Raw genomic sequence first — 22,687 nt, 5'->3', positions numbered from 1 at the left:
TGCCGTTTTCCTTCTCTTTGGCCTCATCTTGGATTATTTTGTCTAATCTCTTTGCCTGGTTTTGTCTCAAAATCTATTCTCGTTTTGTCTTATCTCCACTCTTATCTCGTTTTGACACTTCTCATCTTGTGTTATTATGTCTAATTTCTTTCTCGTCTCAATCAAGCTTATTTTGTCTCAACACTTCTATTAACACTTAATCTCATCTCTGTCTCTCAGGTTTCATCTGGTGTTAAATGATCTCATCTCTTTCCATTGTCTATTTTATCTGGTGTGTTTCATCTCATTACTGTTTCTCTTGTCTTGTCTCATGTGTCTCTTCTCATTTAGCCTCATCTTGTCTCGTCCCTTTTCTCTTATTTTTTACTTTTAATTCTTTTCTTTTCTTCTCATCTCATCTAATCTTTCCCATCTTGTCTAATTTTGATGTTTCATTGCCAAATCCCTTTCTTTAGTCTTACTGTATTTCATCTTGGCTATTCTTGTCTCATCTCACCTCATATTATCAGGTCTCATTTATCAGGTTATTTCTTTTGTCTCATCTCATCTTGACACTGCTCTTTGCATCTCCTCTTCCCATCTTATTTTTTCTCCTTTCTTTTCCTCTCCTCATAGAGAACTGCTCTGCACACCTGTGAGTGTGTGTGTGTGTGTGTGTGTGTGTATGTGTGTGAATGTAAGCCACAGGGATCTGAAATGTGTTAGTACTAGCATCTGTGAGTCCTCCTCTCCTGGTGCTGAATTCGGGCTTTCAGGGGCTATGGTGTCGTTCTGGGACAGTTATCCATCCCCAAAGAGAATGAAGCAAAAAGGAGTCTTTCAGGCCTCCAGTAAAAGATGAGGAAATAAAAATAACTTCTTTTTCTCCCCTGTGCGTTCCCTCCATTCCCAGGGAGATTGGGCAGCTCTCAACGGACTAGCAGCCACGTCTGTGCTGGAGAAAATGCTGCAGTGGCACATTTATCTGTTTGTGGGGATGCACTAGTATACAAACACGCACACAAATGTGAACACGTCCATAAACACACTGTCAGAGAGTTTAAGCAGGGTCAGTTTCCGATGGTTAAGACGTCCATCCACTGAATACCGCTGACAGTACAGCTAGAATTACCTTTAGAAAAGTAAATACAAATTCACTGAATGAATCCTCCCACTGGAATGAACCCTGCTCAAACCAAAATAAAAGTTCAACCTTTGTTTGCAAACAATATATGGCTGTTGTATGAGTCACTACTATTTGATAAGTGTTTGGACACTAAGTAATAATTAAAAATGTATGCATTGCATTGCATTACATAACACATCAGTGGCATATGCAAACAAATGATGCTAACTCCACCTTTTTAATTCCTTTTTTAAATGACCTTCAATTTAATTCATCCACAGATGTAGATCATCACACTCGTAGTATCATTACAAAACAAGAAAGTGCTTTTTTCATCTTTAAAATAAATAGCACTTAATTTGATATTTTGTTATATAATGCATACACTACCATCCAAAATTTTGGGGCCAGGAAGATTTATTTTTAACTTCTATTCAGCAATGATGCATTAAATTGATAAAAGTGACAGCAAAGATGTTTAAAATGTCACAAAAGATCAAATTTTAAAATGAATGCTGTTCTTTTGAACATATTATTCATCAAAGAATCTTGTAAATGTATCCAAATTATGCATCATGGTTTCTACAATAAATAATATACTATATATTAGGCACAACAACTGTTTTCAAGATTGATAATAATAAGAAATGTTTCTTGGACAGCAATTTAGCATAATTAAAATCAGAATCAGAAATATCAAAATTATCATGTGACACTGACTACTGAAAAAATCAACAAGAATAAATTACATTTTAAAATATACTACAATTTAAATTTAAATAATAATAATACTTTTTTTCTTTTTTTTTTTTTAAGTGCCACTTTCAAGTATCACTTTAGTGTCCACACACTTTTTCAACCTTCCCCAGCTTCAGTAAGTGGATGTCTGTGTGGTTTTATCTGGAGTGAGATAAGTGAGCTGAGTTTCAGACAGCACAAAAGAGCGGGGAGCACTGAAGGACATGGGAAAGGCAGACGGGTAGTTGAATACACGTACAACGACGCAGGCAGGAAGAACAAGGGCGTTTGTGCTGACTCCTGCACTTGCTGACTGCCCCATCTGTTGAGTGGGGTCCCCAGAGAGAAGAGGGGCAGCGCGGGTCCGTGTGACACATCTGCCCCTTGCTTGGGGCTTTTAAATAGAGACACAGAGGGGACTGAGGCATCCTGCCAGAGCAAAACTCCCCAGCCCAGGTGTGCTTCTAATAGAGGCCACAGAAAGCCAACCTCTACCTCTGTGTCTGCTTTTGTCTGTCTACGTGGCTTTGTGTCTCTATCCTTGTCTCACTTTCTCTCTGATGTTCATTGAGAGTGTACCTTTTTCTCATTTTCTTTGCGTTCTCATGCTGTTCACACCCTCAGTATTAAACTCATCCAGTGTGAAGAGCGAGGACTCATTTCTGTTCTCCACTGGGGGTCCTTTACGATGCGCCGTGAGGTGTGAGGGGAAGGCCACCGCTTCTCCATTACCCGATAACTGACGCTAGCATAAACTCCCAAAACACGAAACCAGAGAGGCCTTATTGAAAATAATAACACCCTCAAGCATGTCCTTCACGGACGCAGTGTGGGGTTAAAGACTCACGGCAGTGCTTTGCATTTAAAGTGTCCTCCACGAGGCCGACATTGTCTTTAGGTTGACATGGATATTCATAGAGTAAACGAGCACATCGTAAATAGATTGAAATAATTATTCACGAGTATATGTAGTTTACATGACTAGTAATCTGAAATTTTAAACTGGACTAGTAACACAAAATCCTCCGATTAAAGCAGTCTTCTGATTACAATTAGTACCTTCAACAGTGAGCTTCACTTATTCCACCTTTATTCAATTAATTCTTAAATAAACTAGATGTTAAGAGGCTAGCTACCACCAGGCTAGCTGTCACTTTTTTGTGGTAACTGTATTATTTCAAAATTGTGTATCATAATATCACTTTGGTAACACTTGAAGCCTTTATGCATAGTGCATTACAAAGGTAATTATAATGCACGCTGTAATGCATTATATCTTTTTGTAAACAACTGTGTCCAACTTAAAATGCATTAAAATATTTGCAGATTCCTGGTTGTTTCTCATGTGTTTTAATGTACTATTATTAATGAGATTAATGAGATTACAAAATACTTTTATAATGCATTATAAAAAGGCTTCAAGTAAAGTGTTACCTTACTTTTTTAATATATTTCCATCCCTGTGGCAGAAATGTACTTCAATAAAAATCAGAGTCCTTTTAAAAAATACACAGGTTAAAGCCAGCTGGGCAGCTTAGATGCATAAAGCACAAGGCGAAGCATTGCTTTTAATAATTTAGATCTTTACAACGTAACTGGTGAGTTCTAGTCACAGATCACACGGTATGAGTTAGGTAACATTTCTACATTTCTCCTCAGGCACATTTAATAATGAGCAGCATCTGGATAAAATATGCACACACATACAGTACACACACACACACACACACACACACACGCAAACTAATGATGAATAGCCTACTTAATCTCTACGTGGAATTCAATTATCTGCTTATTGCTATCACCGAATCAGTGTTTGTACAGATATAAGTGCTCATTATAATGCCTAAATGAGTCTCTCAATCGATTATAAAAAGAGATCCAAAAGAGAGACTTAACAGATGGAAGATGCACATCACAGTCAATAAAAAGCTCATTGAAAGGCTAAAGACAAAAAAAAAGAAAAAAAAGAAAGAGAATGAGGTATTTTACCGATGAAGTAGGACAGCAGAATGGCCAGCAGGGCGGCGGCAGCGATCGCCGACAGGGCGGCACATTTCCAGCTGCAGTACTTGGACGGCTTCTTTAGCTTGAAGGCGCTTCTGGAGAAGGTGTTTCTGGGTAGGAGCCGCGGTGGAGGAGAGTATACTGTGCCGGACGTCAAAGGGTAACCCGGAGATGAGCTGCTAAAGAGAGGAGTGGTCCCTGAAGAGGTCTTAAACAGGAAATGCCTGCAGAACAGAAAAAGATAAATAGCACTTTTAGTATTTCAAGCACACGTGGAAGGTCACATCCATCCCTGGTATCAAATCTCCATACTGCATCCTCCCTTTCTAAGCTCTAAGGTACACGTGTGTTCGTGTGTGTTGTGTTGACCGCTGAGTGTCGCAGGCGCTTGTTGGGGGTGAAGGACAGTGTATGCAGCGCCTCAGTGTGGAGCAGTGGACATATGGCACACGAACACATGGCACCGCAGGCCCATCCCGGCCCACCGAGGGACACTTACACAACAAAGTCACTCAATAATTCAAAAGCCTCCGCTCCTTTCAGGTACAACAAACACATACTGTACAGAGACACACACTTCACTGAGACCATCCGCAGCGGTTTGATTTTCTGGTACGGGGTCATTTCCGTCGGGGTGATGAAAAGAAAAATCCAGACAGGAGGATATTGCTGTGTACTTCACAGTGAGATTAATCATTACAGCCTCATAAACGGACTCTTGGCGCAGACAAACAGGATGTGATTTGTTAATATCCAGCCTCAGCATCGAGACTACCGTGATCAGAACGTACTCGGAGATAATCAGTGTTAAGCTTCCAAAAACATCATAAATGCAGTTCATAGACCACAGAGCCATGTAACAACAGTCTGGCAGGATTCCACAGAATGTTTTTCACTATGGTGCGCAATTCTGAAAGATCTAACAAATGCCTCACAAATCACTTTTACCCCTGACTAGCTTTAAAAATGTCATTTTTGTACTAAACAGAATCGTTTCCAAAACACTCCTGCTACCCTTGCCTCCCATTGTTTGGACAAACAGCAGATTCTGCCCTAAAAGTTGAGGCAAATAGAAGATCTTTTTTTCTTTCTTTATCGGTAGAATATTATTATTTCATGAACTCATGTCATTATGGGTGCTAAAGGCTGTCACAGACAGGATATATTATAACTGTGTGACAGTTCTTGCTTGTACTTTCACATGTTGAAAAATGCTACAAATCTGACAAATTTTTCATTGAAAATAATATTTTGTCATTTGTGTCAGTTTAGTTTTTTCAATTTAACTGTATTAAAGTTTTTGCCATATCGGCTTTACAGGGTATAGATTCAACATTTAATAAATACATACAAAAAACATTTTTTTTTTTATAAAATCCGTCTTAAGAGAAATAAAAAAACAACAACTTTTAATTCTGTATATACATAAATATAAAAGATGATTTAGCTGTACTTGTGATTTTTTTTTTCTATCTTATGGTCTCTTGATATTAAAAGATTAATGTGGCATTAGAATAAAACTGACTAAAACTAACAATGACATTACAAAATATTTACTAAATTTTAAAGAAACTATGACAACAAAAATCTGTGACAAAATTAACACTGAACAACACCGATGTGACAACTAAGTAGCAGGTTAAAAAATTAAATGTATTTTAAAAGGACAGTTCACCCCAAATTAAGCACCATTATGTTGTTCTTTATGTATTTTATCTGTGAAAATAAAAATACACAAAGAGTAGCTTCTGTTCTTACAATGAATGCATAAAGAAACCACACAAAATGTCAAAAATCATCTTAAAAGCACCAAACAGTCTGTATGACTTTTCAACTACAGTCTACTGAAGCCATACAACAACATTACATGGAAAAAATAAATAAATACATTAAAAAAGGTATTTTAATGAAAACTTTGAATATGTTGTGAGAATGAGAGCTGCATCAGAAGTCAGTTTTCTCTTTGCGGTGCACAGTAGGAAGAAATTAAGTCAGATATGAGGTTGAGTAAATGATGACAGAATTAATATTTATTGATATTTAACACCGGGAAAAAAATGACACACTTTACCTTTAAGAAATGACATCACTCGGAAAGTAAGTGTCAGAGCGGTCTCTCTGGTGTCAGACTGGTATTCTCCGGTCTTTCTACTGTGCTGCTCTCATTAGTGGTGATACTCGCTAACATAGCCTTAATGCTACAATAGATTATTGATGAAACTTGTACAATTTAGCATTGTACTTAAATAATTTAGCAGTTAATTACTGCTCTGAGCCCCATGCTGGTGTTTCCTGCCCTGCAAATGAGGACTTTAGTTTCACGCAAGGCCCTGTCGCGCCAGCAGCACGGATGCAGTTTTAAAAAGAGATGTAGTGTAAAATGGATTAGCTGCGGTCAGGTTGCTGTTGTGATTAGCGTGGGGTCGTGGGGTTTGTCGTGTTTTATCAGGTCCCGTTCTCTATTAAGACCAAATCGAGAGGCTGAGGGCTTTTCTGCGGTCAGATATCTGCCTGAGAGGCTTGTCTCTGGACCGGCCCCCACACCTTACCCCCCAGATACATCCGTCCCTCATACCTCTAACCTACGAGGGAAACGGCTACAGGCTGCTCACTCCTGTGATCTTTAATAGCCTCTTTCCACAAGATGCCTTCCAATATCTCTGGACACGTTCCAGCGGAGGATTCCATTTCCAGAGCTGATTTTTGTTCCGTCGTGCTCCAGCCCTTCCATTACCCCCATCTCTTATCGGCCTATCCCCATACATCCCTCTATCATCCCACACTCACCCATGGATGGACAGACTGAACCCCCCTGGAATCTGGCCTGATGGGACTACTGGGGTCAGTGCCTAACGAACCCATCACCGAGGGATTTTTTTTAAGTTTTAACCTACAGTGCACATACAGTGCACTCTTAAATTCTGTACATTTACACAAGAGAACATGACCAGATACTACTAAAGTATATTACAATACATATTATACATTTTATATAGAAACAATTGCATTTTAGCGAAGATACCAGTTTGTCAGTTTATGCTTGTGGAGCAAAAACAGAGTAAACTGGCAGCATTGTGTCTAAAATTTAAGTTGTAAACAATTTAAGTTCTAGTATGCTTTACCTAATTCACTAAGTCACTAGTTTCGTTCTGGAATCAACCAGTTGGTTGAATTGTTGGCTGAGTTGGTTGAATGAATAATTCAATTACAGTCACTTTTTGGGTCCTGAGTACAGTAAGTGTTTTTAAATAAATGATCTTTAAGTAAATGATTCAAAGACTACCTCATAATGACAACCACTTGTTTTGTTCCTGAACGAATCAGTTTTGAATGAATTGATAAATTCATTTAAAAAAATCATAAAGATAGTGACTGTATTTAGAATAGCATACTAGCAGAATATTTTTACTATTTCAGCCATAATAACAAGAGTAATACTATAGTATCACATCCTGAATTCAATAAGTCATTTGTTTAGTTCCTGATTGAACCAATGTTTTAATTTAAGATAAATATTATTAAATTAATCATTCAAAAAGACAGTCACTTGTTTTGTTTTGTTTCTTGAATCAATGTTTTTGATGGAAGTTGAGTAAATGGTTCAATGACTCATTCAAAGAAATTCACTTGTTTCCTTCCTAAGGAATCAGTGTTTTTGAAGGAATCGCTTGCATATATGGGTCAATGACTTCACTCATAAAGAGAGTCACGTGTTGTCACCTTCTGGTGAAATGAGTAAAAATCTCCACCACTAATATACAGATTTACAATATGTCTGAAAAAAATAAATAATACAGACAACTGGAGTTATACAAAAGGTGAAAAATACCAGTACTGGTAGATTGTATACCAGCACTCACAGCAAAGACACCCCTTTAGATCTCACATTTAATTTGTCCAATTAAGAATATCTGATTCCTTAAAAAAAAAAGAGGTATGACTCCATAACTAGCACATCTGTCTCTTGCCACAAGCCTATAGGGACCTCAGAAGAAATACAAAAGAAAAAGATAGAGGTCTGTCAAAAAAAAGCCACTAAGGGAGAGATGGAGAGAGTGAGCGCAGCATGATAAACGTAATGAATGATAATAAATGATAATAATGCAGCAGTATAATGAATGGAGGCCACATGGAGGATTCCACACGATGGCTTTACATAACAAAGCTGTTTTTCCCCAGCTGAGGGTGACATCTACACTGCCTTAGGCCTCACTGACTCAAACACGCATGTATAACACATACACACAGTAGTGCACAAACACATGCAGAGCTTGAATAATTGTGTGCATGAACCAGGAAGCTCGGTCAACAGCGGAAAAAAGCAGAATCTCGCATTTCTTCGTATTCATATTCGCTCTCTGTAATATTCTTTCCACCCTTCTTGCTTCCCCAATTGATGGTGTGATGCCACAGGCGGTACCCTCCACCTCCAGCTTCATGCCTTTATCTGAACCCGCGTCGTCTCCCTTTGCGTCTTCCTGTCAGGTGCGACCGTGCACAAACTGTAAAGGGGAAGCTAGCAGGTTACAGGTAGGCAGTAATCAGGCCTGCAATGAGCAGCAGAGTGACAGGAAGGCAGCCGAAGTGCACGTCTAAAAATACAGCTTCGCTTCCTGCGGGCCGCCTCCGTGTCATTCCGCCACTGTCTGAAGTCGGGCGACTCGCAAGGTCAAGTCAGTCACTTAAATGCCAAATCATTTTTACCCACGCAGAAGGTTGCAGCCACTAATTTGCCAGCTGACAGGGGTGACGGAGGGAAATTAATTAAGGTCATTCTGGAAGCGTGCGCGCTCGAGTTGAAGTGTAACTCATAGCTATTGGCTGAATCTCTATTGAAAGCTCATTTCATCTCGGGATGGTAAGGGGAAGCTGAATGCGGATGGAGTGGCTTAATTGTGAAATGAAATTAAAATGCTTGATTTACACGGCGTGCTTAATTGACAGTGATTTATGTCGAGCATTGTTTGGGAGGGAATCTGGGGAAGAGTTGAAGCCAACTGAGATGATGGGGACGTGAGAGAGAGCGAGAGAGAGAGAGATGAGGCCAGACCAGGGGGCGGACAGGAAATAAAGAGAGGCCAGATTGAGCCCAAAAAAGGAGTGCTGACAGGGTGGGGTTATGCAGAGGACAGTCTGGAGACAATGGCAGTTTTGCACTTTTTAAAGTCCACAGGGACTGATAAACCAGAGACATAATGATCTGAGGGAGGAACCTGACTTATTTACTGGGAGACAGGAAGTGAGAGGAGGACAGAACAACAAGAGAAGGAGAGGAAAAGAATTGAGAGGAGACAAAACAATATGAAGCCAGATGAAGAGACAAGAAATGAGAGAAGAGGAGATAAAGGGGGGTGAGATGACAAGAGGAGAAGAGCTGAGAGGAGACAAGGAATGATGGAAAATGTGGAAAGAAGACAACCTAGGAGATGACATAAGAGGAAATAAGCAAGGAAATAAGGAAATGTGAGGAGACGAGATGAGGACATTGGAAACAGGACAAGAGAAAACAAAGATGAAACAAAGGCCCTTGAATAGAAGAGATTAGATGAGGAGAAAAAAGCTTGAGATGAGTTGAGATGAGACCTGATGATATGAGATGAGCACAGCAGAGGAGAGAAGATGAAGACAGAAGAGGTGTCAGGACAAGAAGTGAGATGACAAGAGGAAAAGAGCTGGGAGGAGATGAGATGTGAGACCAGAAGAGATGAGACGAGATGAGATAAAATAAAGAAATGAGAGGAATCAAGAGGTAAGGACATAGGAGATAGGACAAGAGAAGAGGAAATGGGCTAAATGAACTAGAGGATATCAGATGAGAGAAGATACATAAAATGATACACCATGAAACGAAGAGAATCAAGGAGACCTAAAGAGACAATTGAGGAGTCAAGACAAGAAAAGTCAGTGAGGAGAGGCAAAGAAATGAAAGGAGACAAATAAATGATGAGACAATGAGCTGATATGAGAGGAGATGAGACAAGAAGAGATGAACCAAAGTGAGGAGACTAAAGAGGACACAAGAAGAGAAGATGAAACGAATGAACTAGAGAAAATGAGAGAAGGGAGGAGGAGAGGAAAGGAAAGGAGATCAAATTAGACAAGAACAGATGAGGAGAGACAAGATACTTATTGAGATGGGACAAAATGAGACAAGACAAGTTAAAATAAGACAAAGAGAAAGATGATACAAGATGAAGAGAAGAGAAGAGAAGAGAAGAGAAGAGAAGAGAAGAGAAGAGAAGAAGAGAAGAGAAGAGAAGAGAAGAGAAGAGAAGAGAAGAGAAGAGAAGAGAAGAGAAGAGAAGAGAAGAGACAAAGAAAGGAGAAGCTCAGGTACTTCCTGTAAGTTTTCTGCAGGCGCTGATGAAGTCATTGTTGAGGTCATTGTATGTGTCGTGTGCAAGAGCTGATTAATGACCACGTCTCAGTCGGACAGGTGTGTGTTCTCACTTTATATGTGTGTGTGTGTGTGTGTGTCACTGAGCCCTGTTAAATATGCATTGCTGGAAACGGCCCCTGCCACTCATTAGTTGTGACAGCCCCAGAAGACCCCTCATCACCAAACATGTAGTTAGTGTCAGACACCAGTGTTTATTTATTCATTTTTAACTTTCCATTTCCAGATCTATCCCTCATTTAACTGTCTGATCTCACACTTGCTGCCCACACGCCTCTGATTGACACCCTCATTATATACATCACTTTTCCACTTTAAATAACCAACATCAGCGCCTATCAAGACAGGTAAGTGACCGCAGTCATGAAATACCTCTATGTATATGCTGTAATAGGAGTAAAATACTTTTTTAACTGCTTTTTCTTTTTTGGAACACCCACATCCCAAAACACCCAGCATGAGAACAGACAGCTCACCGAGACAAGTTTCTCCCTAACCTGAATCACATTTTGTTCAGTTTTGTTAAACTTTACTTTTCTCCACATTCTCCTCTTGCAATCCAACTATGGGCGATGGGTAGTCTAAACACCAAAACAAAGGTCTCCAAAAACTTTTCTAATTATGTTTGCTGGGATTGCTGCACCATATCCAGAATTTGATCTGCGTGCGGCACGAGCAGAGAGAGGGCCCATAAATCTTCAGCGAGCTGCGGGCACCTGTATTCTGATTGGCTCCCGTTAGGATAACAAATTGGCCTCGGAGCGCAGCTGAGAATTTAAATCTGCCCCACACAGATACCTTGGCAACCACTGATGAAGTCTGAGAGAGAAAGAGAAAGAGGGAGGGGGAAGAATAGAGGGAAAGAAAGAAAAGACGCAGAGAGAAGCAGAGTTTTGCATTGTTCACTTCTCAGCCTGTGCTCGGGAATTCAAACAATTTTCTTTTAGGACAATTTTCCTGCGTTTATTCTCCCATAAAAGCTGCATTTATATCCTCAAATTGCACAACAATTCTCCTTGCATCTTTTTCTGAGAAAAAAAAAGTGTAAAAAAAAAAGTAAACTATGCAAACGATGCATTTTCATGATGGACAAAAGTAGAACTTTCCACAAAATATACAATAAAGGCCAATCATAATTCACTATGCAAATAATACAGTGACATCATTAAGGTGCTGTAAAATTTCTGTTGTTCAGCATTTTTGCAGGTGAAATCCAGTGATTTGAATAGAAATCCACCTGAACTGGAACCACGCGAGGGCAAAAAAAATCCCAAATGTAAATGCAGAACTGCATCAGTTTGACATTTGAAGGATTTGGCTTCTTACCTCACTATACTACTGAAAATAAACAGTGTGTGTTATAGGTTTTATGTTCAGGTTTTCATTTCTTTTATTTTTAAGTTTGTCATAATAATGACTACTGTTTTGTCATGTGATTCTCTGAGCCCCTCACATGATCTTGTCATGTGATGCCTTGGCTTCATGCATCATGTATTCAATGGTACATTGTCTTGCCAGGTGAATTTCAGTTCTGGCTTGTCATTGGTTCATTGTATTGATTACTTTGTTTTGTCTAGTCTGTTAATGTTAAGGTCAGATCAGATCAAGTCGAGTCTATTCTAGTCCATGTCACGGTTTTAATTTGATTCACATTTATCAATAAAACTACACTTGGGTTCTCAACCTCAACTCGCTTTCAGTGGACTATACATTACAGGACCTTTCCTGCCTGTGAAATTTGGCTGACATTTTGCTAATCAGACCACATATTTATTGTCAGTGAGATTTGGAATGAAACAAGTTTACAAATAATTCTTTAAATACACCTAATGAGTTACTGCTAGCAGAAGTATGTGAAATGGGATGTTTTAAGTCATCGTGAGATTTTCATGCTAAACTCTGAATAAACTTAAACACATCTACCACAATGTATTGTATCGCTGCATCTAGTCAAATTATCTGAAATGCTAAAAATATATGAGTAAAGTCTGTGCATGAAGTGGTTGTGCTGAAGAGTGTGAGAGGATAAAAATCATGAGTGAGACTGCAAGCGCTATAATTAAACATACACAAGACTCATCCTCTGAGGTCAAAAATTACATTGCCCATAGCCAATGGAGGTGAAATGATGCAGAATGGATGTTGCAACATCAAATAACCGCAGAGGCATCTGGTTCAAGGAGTTCACGGACCCGTGAATGTGTGCACAGCATATCGCACAAGTCAAATTGAATCTCTGATATCTGCACAAACAGACAAATCAAATTCTCTTGTGGCACATGGACCCAAACTGCACTTTAAGAAGTTGACACAGGACCCTGCTGCAAACACACACAAAAACAAACACCAGCCGGGCTATAACCACAACACACACCTCCAAAAACATCCCCCACGCCGTGCATGTGAAAGCGCTCCTCTGCTTTGGCTCAACTGTGATATTGCGACCTGCTTCAGAATCTAATTTGAGTGTGCACGAGTCTGTATGGAAGGAGAGGAGAGCAGCTCACGGTGTCCTGAGATGAGAACAAAATTGAAGCAGGCATCAGCTGGTGAAGAGGCCTTACTTCATGATTGGAAATAAGCCTTCACAGGACCGAGCCATCTTCAGTCATTTATGCTGCCGAAAACCGATTCCACCCTCCTCCTTGTTTTCCGATCTCTCCCTCTCACTCCTTCCCAGCCGAAGCAATCTCTTGGATCCTCCCCCTTTCCCCCCAGCTTGTCTCTCTCCTCTCCCTCTACCTGTCTGACAACTGCATACTTTGGCAATCAATCTTGCGGTACTGGCAGCTGTGCAGGCACCTCTCAGAGAAAGGTTTGCTTTTCTACTTTAGGAGGAAAGGCCTGACCTATAAAATAACAGAATTTACATAGAGGACACACACACACACACACACACGGAGATGTGTGTTCCTGTCTAAATGGCTCAGGGTGTTAATCTGTAGGTGGAATATGCAGGGTAATCAATCTAAACCCCTTTAAAAGTCATCCACCTAAAGAGAAACAGGCATGACCTCCAATTCCAAGAAAGAAAAATATTCTTTGCTTTTAAATGTCATGCTACTCACTCTTTCTCAGTCACAGGACCATCTGGATGGCCACACAGAGAGATTATATTCTCATACGTCTCTATTTGTGCTTAGCCTTCTATAGCAGGGGTCATTTTAGACACAAAGTTATAATCACTGATGTGAGAGATGAATGTTAAATTTAGTTGTTCATTGTTAGAAATATATACATGTCGTACATTTGCATGTTGATATAAACAAACGGCACAAATTAATCACATAAACTAACTGCTGCACATGTAAACTTATCTCTTCGGTTTTTTAACCACTACAGGAGTAAGAGAGACTTCAAACACAATTTACACACTTTGCATTAAAGCCTACTGAGTTTGAAATACACGAGATACTTGTATTTGAGATGGCAGCACTTAGAAAAATACTTGGAGTTCGCATCATAGACAAGATGAGAAACGATGACATCAGAAAGGCTCTTAATCAGACAGAAACGATCATGCAAAGAGTACATGAAAGACAACACCAGTGGTTTGGTCATGTACTTCGCATTGATAAAAACAGGATTGCAAATATCACATTGCATGGAAGAGTAGAAGGTACCGCAAAAAGAGGACGTCCAAGAATAACGTGGATGTCATCAGTGCTAGCGAGATATGATGCTGAACCATCGAGACAGGTGGCATTTAGCATTGACTCATGCGAGAGTCCACGTTGAAGTGCAATAAACTGCATTTTATTGGCAAAAAAGAAGAAAGAAGAAAAAGAGTTTGAAATAAAACACAATGGATTCAGAATTAGACATGGAGCAATGTTACAAAACAAACAAAAACAAAAACAAAAATTAAAAATCAAAACAAACAAAACAAACAGGAGATAAAGAAAAACATGAAGTGAAGAGAAATGATTCGTTCATCCTATGGGAACTCATGTCATTCCCAGCTCCCAACTGACTATACACTGCACAGTGCACCACTCACAAATGAACTTATTTGCCCATGAAAAAGTAACTAGAAAAGTGCAGACCAAAAGCTTCCCCTGAAACTCTCACGAGCATGGCATCACAGGAGGCTGCTGTTGCATCACAAGGCTGGAGATTTTCCTCCAAACTTTCTCTCTTTAGTTTATAAAACTGCAGAGGTGGATTAGGTCAGTGTTTTTCTCCTGTAGAGGGAAAGGCAGGCAGTGTGTGAAAATGCTCTCTCTGTTGCTGTTGATACAAAAATAAAAATAGGCCTATTAACTTTAGTGTGTCGGCTTAGTGCTGTGTGACCCAGAGGCGAGAGGAGATGAGCCTCTGCAGACACAGACTCCTCGAGCCTCCATCTCCACACACTGAGGAACTGATCATCTGTCTGTCCATGTGACATTCTGTGCTATTTACACAGCTGAACACATCTCTGATCTATTCAGCTACTTAATGTGCTGGGTCCCTTTTAAGCATAATATGTCAGGAACTTTTGATTTTTTTATTACATATTTCATTTCATTTCAAATTGCCTTTTATATTCTTATAGGGATCATTATTTCACCCCTGAAGTCAACTTATAACAATTGTCAAGATTTCTTGCACCACAAACTTATCTTAATTTACCTTAACATGACCATTTTCCACCCATCGAGGGGTGTTTACCCTGACAGTTACTTGCAAAAAAACAAACAAACAAAAAAAAACCACGTGACTGGAATTTATTTATTTTCAATGAAAATTGAAATTTACCCAGCAAATTTGGGAGAAAACTGGACCGCAAACCTCCAGAGATAAAATTAAGGTAATAAACAGCATAAATGGGGCATCAGAATTAAACAGATTGCTTTTGCTACTGCACCTACTGTACCTCAAAATTAAACTGAGAATTTTATGCATTATTATTTTACTCAACAACATACAAACATGACACTAATATAATTTGTAATATGAAAACAAGTTTAAATTCAAAATTGAATTTTAATCTAGTTATACCAAAATGTTAATTTCAAAGTTTAATGTTTATTCTAGGAATATGGTGACATTAACTTTAATATTTTCCCCATTATTTCTTGAGTTTATTCTCAGGACAAAATGCCTTAAATCTTGAGGGGGGAAAGGAAACTATTCTCAAAATATAGCTTATTTTAAAACAGTTATTCTCATAATGAATTCATTTTTTTTAAGTTTTTTTAATCCACTCTAATCCACTTCCAGAGTATATTACGAGTTTTTAACTTTTAATTTGACCATTATTTAAACATTTAAATTATCTGAATACAATGCCCATATGCTGTTTTGTCTTTTTTTGTTTTATTTTACAACATGAAGGTGGGTAAAGAATGACAGTGTTTTAATTTTGGGGTGAACTATTTCTTTAGCACATAATGAAAGGACATGTAAAAGAGCCTGTGGATCACTGTCTCTGAGGTTAACACTTGTGACCATAGTGAAGTGAACAGACACTTGCAGGATTCCACTGAGAAGGCCCAAAAACCCGCCTGTTGCCCAGGAATGGTGTGTGTGATGCTGGTCAATGCCAGCACAGATCCTGGGTGGTCTGCTGGTGGTCCAATCTGCACTCGTCAGTTCTCTATATCACGCATGCTGGCCACACTTCAGAGCCTCCGCAAATGCGATGAGTAATGCAGTTAATGAATGTGAATATATTGGAAATGAGTTTGTGAATTACACGTGCATGTGCGTGTGTGTGACAGGTGGCCCATCTGCATTGACAGAACCCCAATTAAAAAGCTGCAGTGAGAGGGGCGGGGCCTGCTAGCAGGGGAATGGGGAGAGGGGCCAGAGTTTGGGCCAGCTTCCTGGCTTGGTGAGGTTTGGATTGGTGTGGGGAGTGTGGTTCTGTCTCAGCAGATGGCAGGCTTAGTGCTGCTGGGTAGTCCTGATGGCTTTAGTACAGGAGCCCATTCTAACACACCTGAGCTTCCACGAACATCGGGCCTTCATTTTAGGGCCGCTTCATAATTTTGTGAGCAAATGAGGAAGGATTGTGTGACAATTATCCAGTGCCAGTTAGCTGTCTAAATATTACCCAGCCATAAAGCCGATAGATATTACACACATTGGCAAATTCCAGTGATTTATGACGACAGCGCAGAGAACCGAAGGACGGAATGCAATGCTGGAATCCACTGGAGTTTCTCCACGAGAATAGTTTAAGAAATATCATCATTTGTCACCTGTCAGGTTTAGTGCTGCTTAACATAGGCTTTTTGGAGCGATATTATAAACAACTTCATTTGTAGATGAATTTATTAATTTATAAATAGTAATATACATATAGATACATACATACACATAAATACAGACTCAAGCTTGGAATAATTTATATTTTTTAAGTTTTTGAAAGAAGTCTCGTATGCTCATCAAGACTTGCATCTATGAATTAAAATTACAGTAGTATTGTTGTGAAATATTGTTACAACTTAATATAACTGCTTTCTATTGGAATATACGGTGTTTTAAAATGTAATTTATTCATGTGATGACAAAGCTGAATTTTCAGCATCATTACTCCAGTCTTCAGTGTCATATGATCCTTCAGAAATCATTCTAATCTGCTGAAAAGAGCATAAGAGATTTCTTTAATATCCAAAAAAAGGTTAGTGTGTGTGTGTGTGTGTAAATAATTAAATATGCTTTGAGGTGTAGCGTTAATTCAAATTAAAATCCAGTGAAATGTGAGAGTGAATAATTAAATACGGCACAAATTGTATTTATTAGCATATGAGCATAAACTGTTTGAAATAATGAAGCTTAATAAATTGCATTTACAAATATCTTAATTCTAAACAATTATAAACAATTTTTAATGGCAAGATCATGAACTAAACTCTGCTCTGATATAACATTATATCGTACATTGTAGCTGTTTATCATTTTCCCCACTGGAAACTCAAGAGTTTTCAACCTTCAGGGGGTCCTGAGGGCATTCCAGGGGGTCCATGTAGAAAATAAATAAAACATAAAGAACTGAAATTTGGATGGCATTTTTGTTAACCAATTTCTAAATAAAGATCTATTTGCATTTTATAATAAGTTTAACGTTCTTAATGAACGTTATTATAAAGTGTTACAGAGAAAATTAGCATTTTAATACTGGGAGTACCTATTTTGGCTCAGAGTCTGGCTGGAGGGAGGCCTCTGGATCTGTAAAGATTAAAAAGCCCTGACACAGACCACACGAAACATCTTTTGGGTAAATTCTGATGAGGAAGGTGCCGATAGGCGTGTCCACATAATCAGCAGCACAAAGAAGCCAATCAAACACAGCAGACAATTAACACCGGAGGTCACAGGCATATTGTCAGTGTCTGTATGCGTCACAGGGTGACCCTGAACTGAACAAAACCTTGTCACTCTCCAATCCTGTACACAGCAGTCCCAAAGCACTCATGTCTGAGAGCTGCATGGCCCATGCTGACATACAGGACAGCCTATCAGCCTTGCTTTAATTACAGCCAGTAAGGAACCTGCACTTCCAACAGGCCTGAGACCTGTCCTGGTGAATTAAACATGCAGCCCGGCCTCATGAATAGTGCATGCGGGTATGCTGCTTCTCTGATCTGGGAACAGAGGAGGTGACCCTCTGCCCAGCAGGAGAAACGTACAGAGAAAGAAAGAGAGAGAGAGAGTGTGTGAATGAGAAAGCTGAGGCACAGGGGTGAGTGAATGTGTACGCATGAGAGATAGAGCATTTGTATTTGAGGGAAATATGAATGCTAATACTCTAAAAGCCCTGCATGCATAATACAGTGTGCATGCGTGATCTGTAATCACACACAAGTGTATGTTTATTTATTGAGCGTGAAAGTAAAATACCATAGTACTAAATATTTTGCAAGCACAGAAATATAGAGATAATAGGTCAAAATGACTACCCCAATATACACTACTGTTCAAAAGTTCAAGAAAAGAACTCAGCAAGGGCACATTAATAAATACTAAATACATTCATAATGTAAAAAATTGCTTTCTACATTTATAAAAAAGAAATGTTTCTTGAGTAGCAAATCAGCATATTAGAATGATTTCTAAAGGATCACGTGAGACTGAAGACTGAAGTAATGGCTCAATCACAGGAGAAAATTACTTTTTTTTTTTTTTTTTTTTACTGCATTATCAATCAAGTAAAAGCAGCTTTGGAGAACATATATTAGAGACTTCTTTAAAAAAAAAAATAAATAAATAAAAAAAACTTTTGATTATATATTATATATTGTAATATTATAGTCTATAATTACGGAAATACATGCAGAACTAGGCACTGTTTTCAAATGAGTTTTTACATTTAAAACACATTTTTACCTATTTATTTACTTCTGCAATTTTATAAAATTACATAATTAAATGCAGAAATAGATTAAAAAAGTTTTGAAATGACTAGACCTGTCAAAACACCAAAATTGCTTCCACCCAACTAATAACACTCCTAGAATTTTAATAAAAACAACTCTTTGGATTGAGACACAATTTCTGTCACATTGCACTCAATAATCTTGCTCCCTGGGGGGCACAAAGAGATTGTTTTGTCAGAATTAGGATATAACCTGCTATTTAAATGCTCCTTTCTGTGAGAAATGTGTCTCTAACCACTGTGTTTTTCACTGTGTGACAGTGAAATTTCCTGAATGCAAAACTGTCATTTATTTCCATTTATACGACAGTTAAATTCGGTTCTCCAAACTGACTGGAAACAGTGTTTCAGGAGTCTCACATTGTGCCTAAAGTGTAAGTTACTGATTGCTAATTTCTTAATTATACAGGGCTGCATTTCCCAAAAGCATCGTTAGCCAATTATGCTCACAAGTTCTGTTACATTCTGTTGGTAACGACTGAACTTCCGACCACAGCTGCTTTTGAGAAACGCACTCTCCAGATGTGTTGTGTGCAAAAAAGTGGTCACTGACCTGGTCTCCAACGGGACGTTGCTGTTGAGCACCCAGCTGTCCTGCAGCTGCACTGACTCGGGTGTGGTGGGCCCTTCGCCCGGGGCGGACGGAGGGGCATGGATGGGGTTGCGGCGGCCGCTCAGTGTGTTGCGGTTGAGCGAGTTGGCAGAGGACTGGTGGTGGGACAGCGTCTGGTGGTTGTGTGGTGGAGGGATGGGCGGCCGCAGGGTGGACTGGCTGTGATGGTTTGGAGCTCCTGGGGAAAAAATGATTGAAAAACCCTTTTATCAGCCTGTCAATCAATTATCAATTGGCAATGTCAAAAACTGTGTTAAGCGATGCAGGAAATGCGAACGCAATAACGGCACTGTGAGGGTAAAGTGCAATCAGAATAAACATCAAATCAGGGACGAAAGGACGCTCTCGGTGATGACAGCCTGCCAAAGCTGTTTGTGTTGTTATTCTTTCTTTCCGAATTCACATGCAGACGTTCCGAGGCGGCAGGAAGCCCCTAAAACACTCAACCACCCAGCTTGTTAAGACGCTTGTCAGACAGGAAACTCCTGTCTTCTCTTTTTGAGCTGCGCCGGCGTTGCTGGATGCTGTGTTTTCGTACCTCATGAAGCAGCATTAATTGACGTTGTTTGGCTCAGTGTAATCCTTAATGCAGCTTGAATTCGGTGCATAAATCTGCAGGAAGCACCGGCTCTGTTTGACTCTTTTACTGTGAAACGCTTTGTACGCGGACACAACTGCGGTGTGAGGCTCTTCACTTCAGGGCTGCTTTGTATGAGGTAACCTGTGGTGCTCGGGAAACGTCTGGCATGTAATTTTAAAGCAAAAAGAAAACAAATCTCTCTATCATGTTACATTTATTACTCTTGTCTATCAGAGGAAAACTGAAAGAGAGCGGGGAGGAGGCCAGACAAGAAGCATCAAACATGCTCCTAATAATGTTTTCCCATGAAACACGAGTAATGCAATAAAGATGAACCTCCCAATCCAAGTTTTCTTCCCACCAGCACCCAAAACCATTTCCATTTTCTCAGCCTGCCCATCTCATGCTTGTTGATCCATGACAGTTGCCTGAGAGCGAGCTCCCCGGCCTGATCCCCTGTCTATTGCTGTCAGGAGTCTGATCAGTACGAGCAGATGGGCTAAAGTGATTTTCTTAGTGTTTTTCTCTTATTTTCCAATACAAATATCTGAAAATTCTTAAATCAAGATACACCGCAAAATGAAAATTCTGCCATCATGTACCTACCCTCACCCAAAATTAAGTGAAGTTTTGCTTAAAACAAGAACAAATGTGTGTCAGCGCGGTAAGAAAAATCTTGTTTTCTTGTTGTCTTGTTTTGAAGTGTTTATTTTTTGACCATGTTAGCAGTTACTTTTTTGTTTTAAATATAAAATGTATGGTTTTTTTTTGGTTTTTTTTAGAAAACAAGATGTCAAAATATTGAGTAAAAAAAAAAATGCAATAAAAAATGCAAAGTACCATGGTACTTACTATGTACTGTATACCATAGTACTCCTAGAGGAAAAAGGGTTAGGGTTAAAAAAAAATGGTAGCACTATGGTAAACGTTTTTGTAGTGTAATTTTGCAAATGGCTACCAGTTAGCTTTAAAAATTAAATAAATAATAAAAATGTAGGATATCAGAGCGAATCAGACAATTTAAGAATCGATCAGAACATCGAAACATGAGGAGCCGAAATTCCACAGAGGCCCAAGACAACAGGATGTTCATCATTAATCAGATCCCTAGCGCCAGCCCGTCTGAAGCAAGCCTACCCAACAATTCTTTCAGTGAACAGTTTGCAACATTAAAACAAAAGGAACACTTATTGCTAATTCTAACTCATGAAGGAGATTGTCAAATTTGGGGCAAATAACCAAGATTGATGGTCAAAGACAGCACATCATAACCAAAATCATTAGTAGAGACTTTGTTGGGTGGGTTCCCCCACCCAGGACAAGAACCAGACTGAAATTCTTTATGAGACCTTTTAACCTCTTTGGTCTTCACAGAACATATTCTCACGTCCACAGAATGGCACAGAAACTGCCTTTTCCATATGCACCTAAAATTATCTTAAAAGGACTTATGAGCAACTAATCATTTCTATGCATAACTCCATATTATGTATGTAACCCACACACTTGACTATCATGTTCTAATCACTCATTGTGTATGTCTTTTTAATAACTATTGAATACCTTAAGGGTTTATATTCATGTTTGGTATGTATGTGTGTGACAATTCTAGCTTGAAATGCTTCTTCCAATCAATAATTTGTCAAATGTATCATATTCTGGTTATAGAAATCATGTCCAAAATTATCCTCTGCAAGAGCAGGAAAATTCGGACCATGTGACTGACCAGACAACCTGTTGATTTATTTATTGGGAGGAGAAACAGAGCAACACCCCAAGCTAAGACAGTATCTTGGTCAAGACATCAGTTGGGATGTGTCCAAAAGCCGAGTTTAAAAACTCAGGACACCATCAAACATGCTTTTAGCTTCTAGCTTTCTGCCTTGTCGGCTTTTTAGCCATGCTTTTTGTCATCACTTTTTGCGTTATTTGAGCGTTGTTCCAGCGTGCTTCGGCCAGTACGCCAGCTGCTACTTAGTCATGATGAGAAGAAAAACCATCTAGTCTCGTTACATCCTTTCTTTCTTTCACTTTAGTTTATTTTCTTTTCTGTTGTGAGTTTCGTGTTCTGAGTTAAAGGGTTACTCCACCCCAAAATTAAAATTTTGTCATTGATCACTTACCCCCATGTCGTTCCAAACCCGTAAAAGCTTTGTTCGTCTTCGAAACACAATTTACGATATTTTGGATGAAAACCGGGAGGTTTGTGACTGTCCCATTGACTGCCAAGTAAATTACACTGTCAAGGTCCAGAAAAGTATGAAACACATCGTCAGAATACTCCATCTGCCATCAGTGGTTCAATCGTAAGCACATCCCTGTGTCGCGGCTGACACAGAAGAGTGTACACATTTTGCGTCCATCGGATGCTTTCCAAAATGGCACTACGGTGACACAGAGGAGGCGTTACGGTGCCTAATTGTTGAATAAAGTCTTTATTTTTGTTTTATTTCTGTACAAAAAGTATTCTCGTCGCTTCATAATGTTATGATTGAACCACTGATGGCAGATGGAGTATTCTGATAATGTCTGTCATACTTTTCTGGACCTTGACAGTGTAATTTACTTGGCAGTCAATGGGACAGTCACAAACCTCCCGGTTTTCATCCAAAATATCTTAAATTCTGTTTCGAAGACGAACAAAGCTTTCACGGGTTTGGAACGACATGGGGGTAAGTGATTAATGACAAAATTTTCATTTTGGGGTGGAGTAACCCTTTAAGTTTTTGCCACCACGCTTTGTCTACGAGTTCAACTCGAGTCTGTGACCGCCTCAAAACTTCAACCAGCCCAACTCCACATCTTCAGCCAACGCCCAAGACTTCACTACGAACGATTCAGCCAATCGGCAACCTTGGGAAACCCCCTTTCTGCAAAGGTGA

General features: G+C 39.3%; 1 protein-coding gene across 8 annotated transcripts in view; it reads right to left on the bottom strand.

The window, feature by feature from the left end:
* The window catches only part of tenm2a (teneurin transmembrane protein 2a), a 646,939-nt gene that overhangs the window by 63,324 nt on the left and 560,928 nt on the right, over nt 1-22,687 (bottom strand). For all 8 annotated transcript variants that reach the window (XM_058798657.1, XM_058798659.1, XM_058798660.1 and 5 more), the window contains 2 exons: nt 19,166-19,403; nt 3,836-4,074 (listed from right to left, as the gene is read on the bottom strand). In XM_058798657.1, coding sequence (XP_058654640.1) covers nt 3,836-4,074; nt 19,166-19,403 — 477 coding nt within the window. The remainder of the gene's footprint in view (nt 1-3,835; nt 4,075-19,165; nt 19,404-22,687) is intronic.

This window comes from Onychostoma macrolepis, chromosome 14 (assembly GCF_012432095.1).
Source record: "Onychostoma macrolepis isolate SWU-2019 chromosome 14, ASM1243209v1, whole genome shotgun sequence".
Classification (NCBI taxonomy): Eukaryota; Metazoa; Chordata; class Actinopteri; order Cypriniformes; family Cyprinidae; genus Onychostoma; species Onychostoma macrolepis.
The sequence above is the reverse complement of the archived record's forward strand: the minus strand, read 5'-3'. Positions and strand labels throughout refer to the sequence as shown.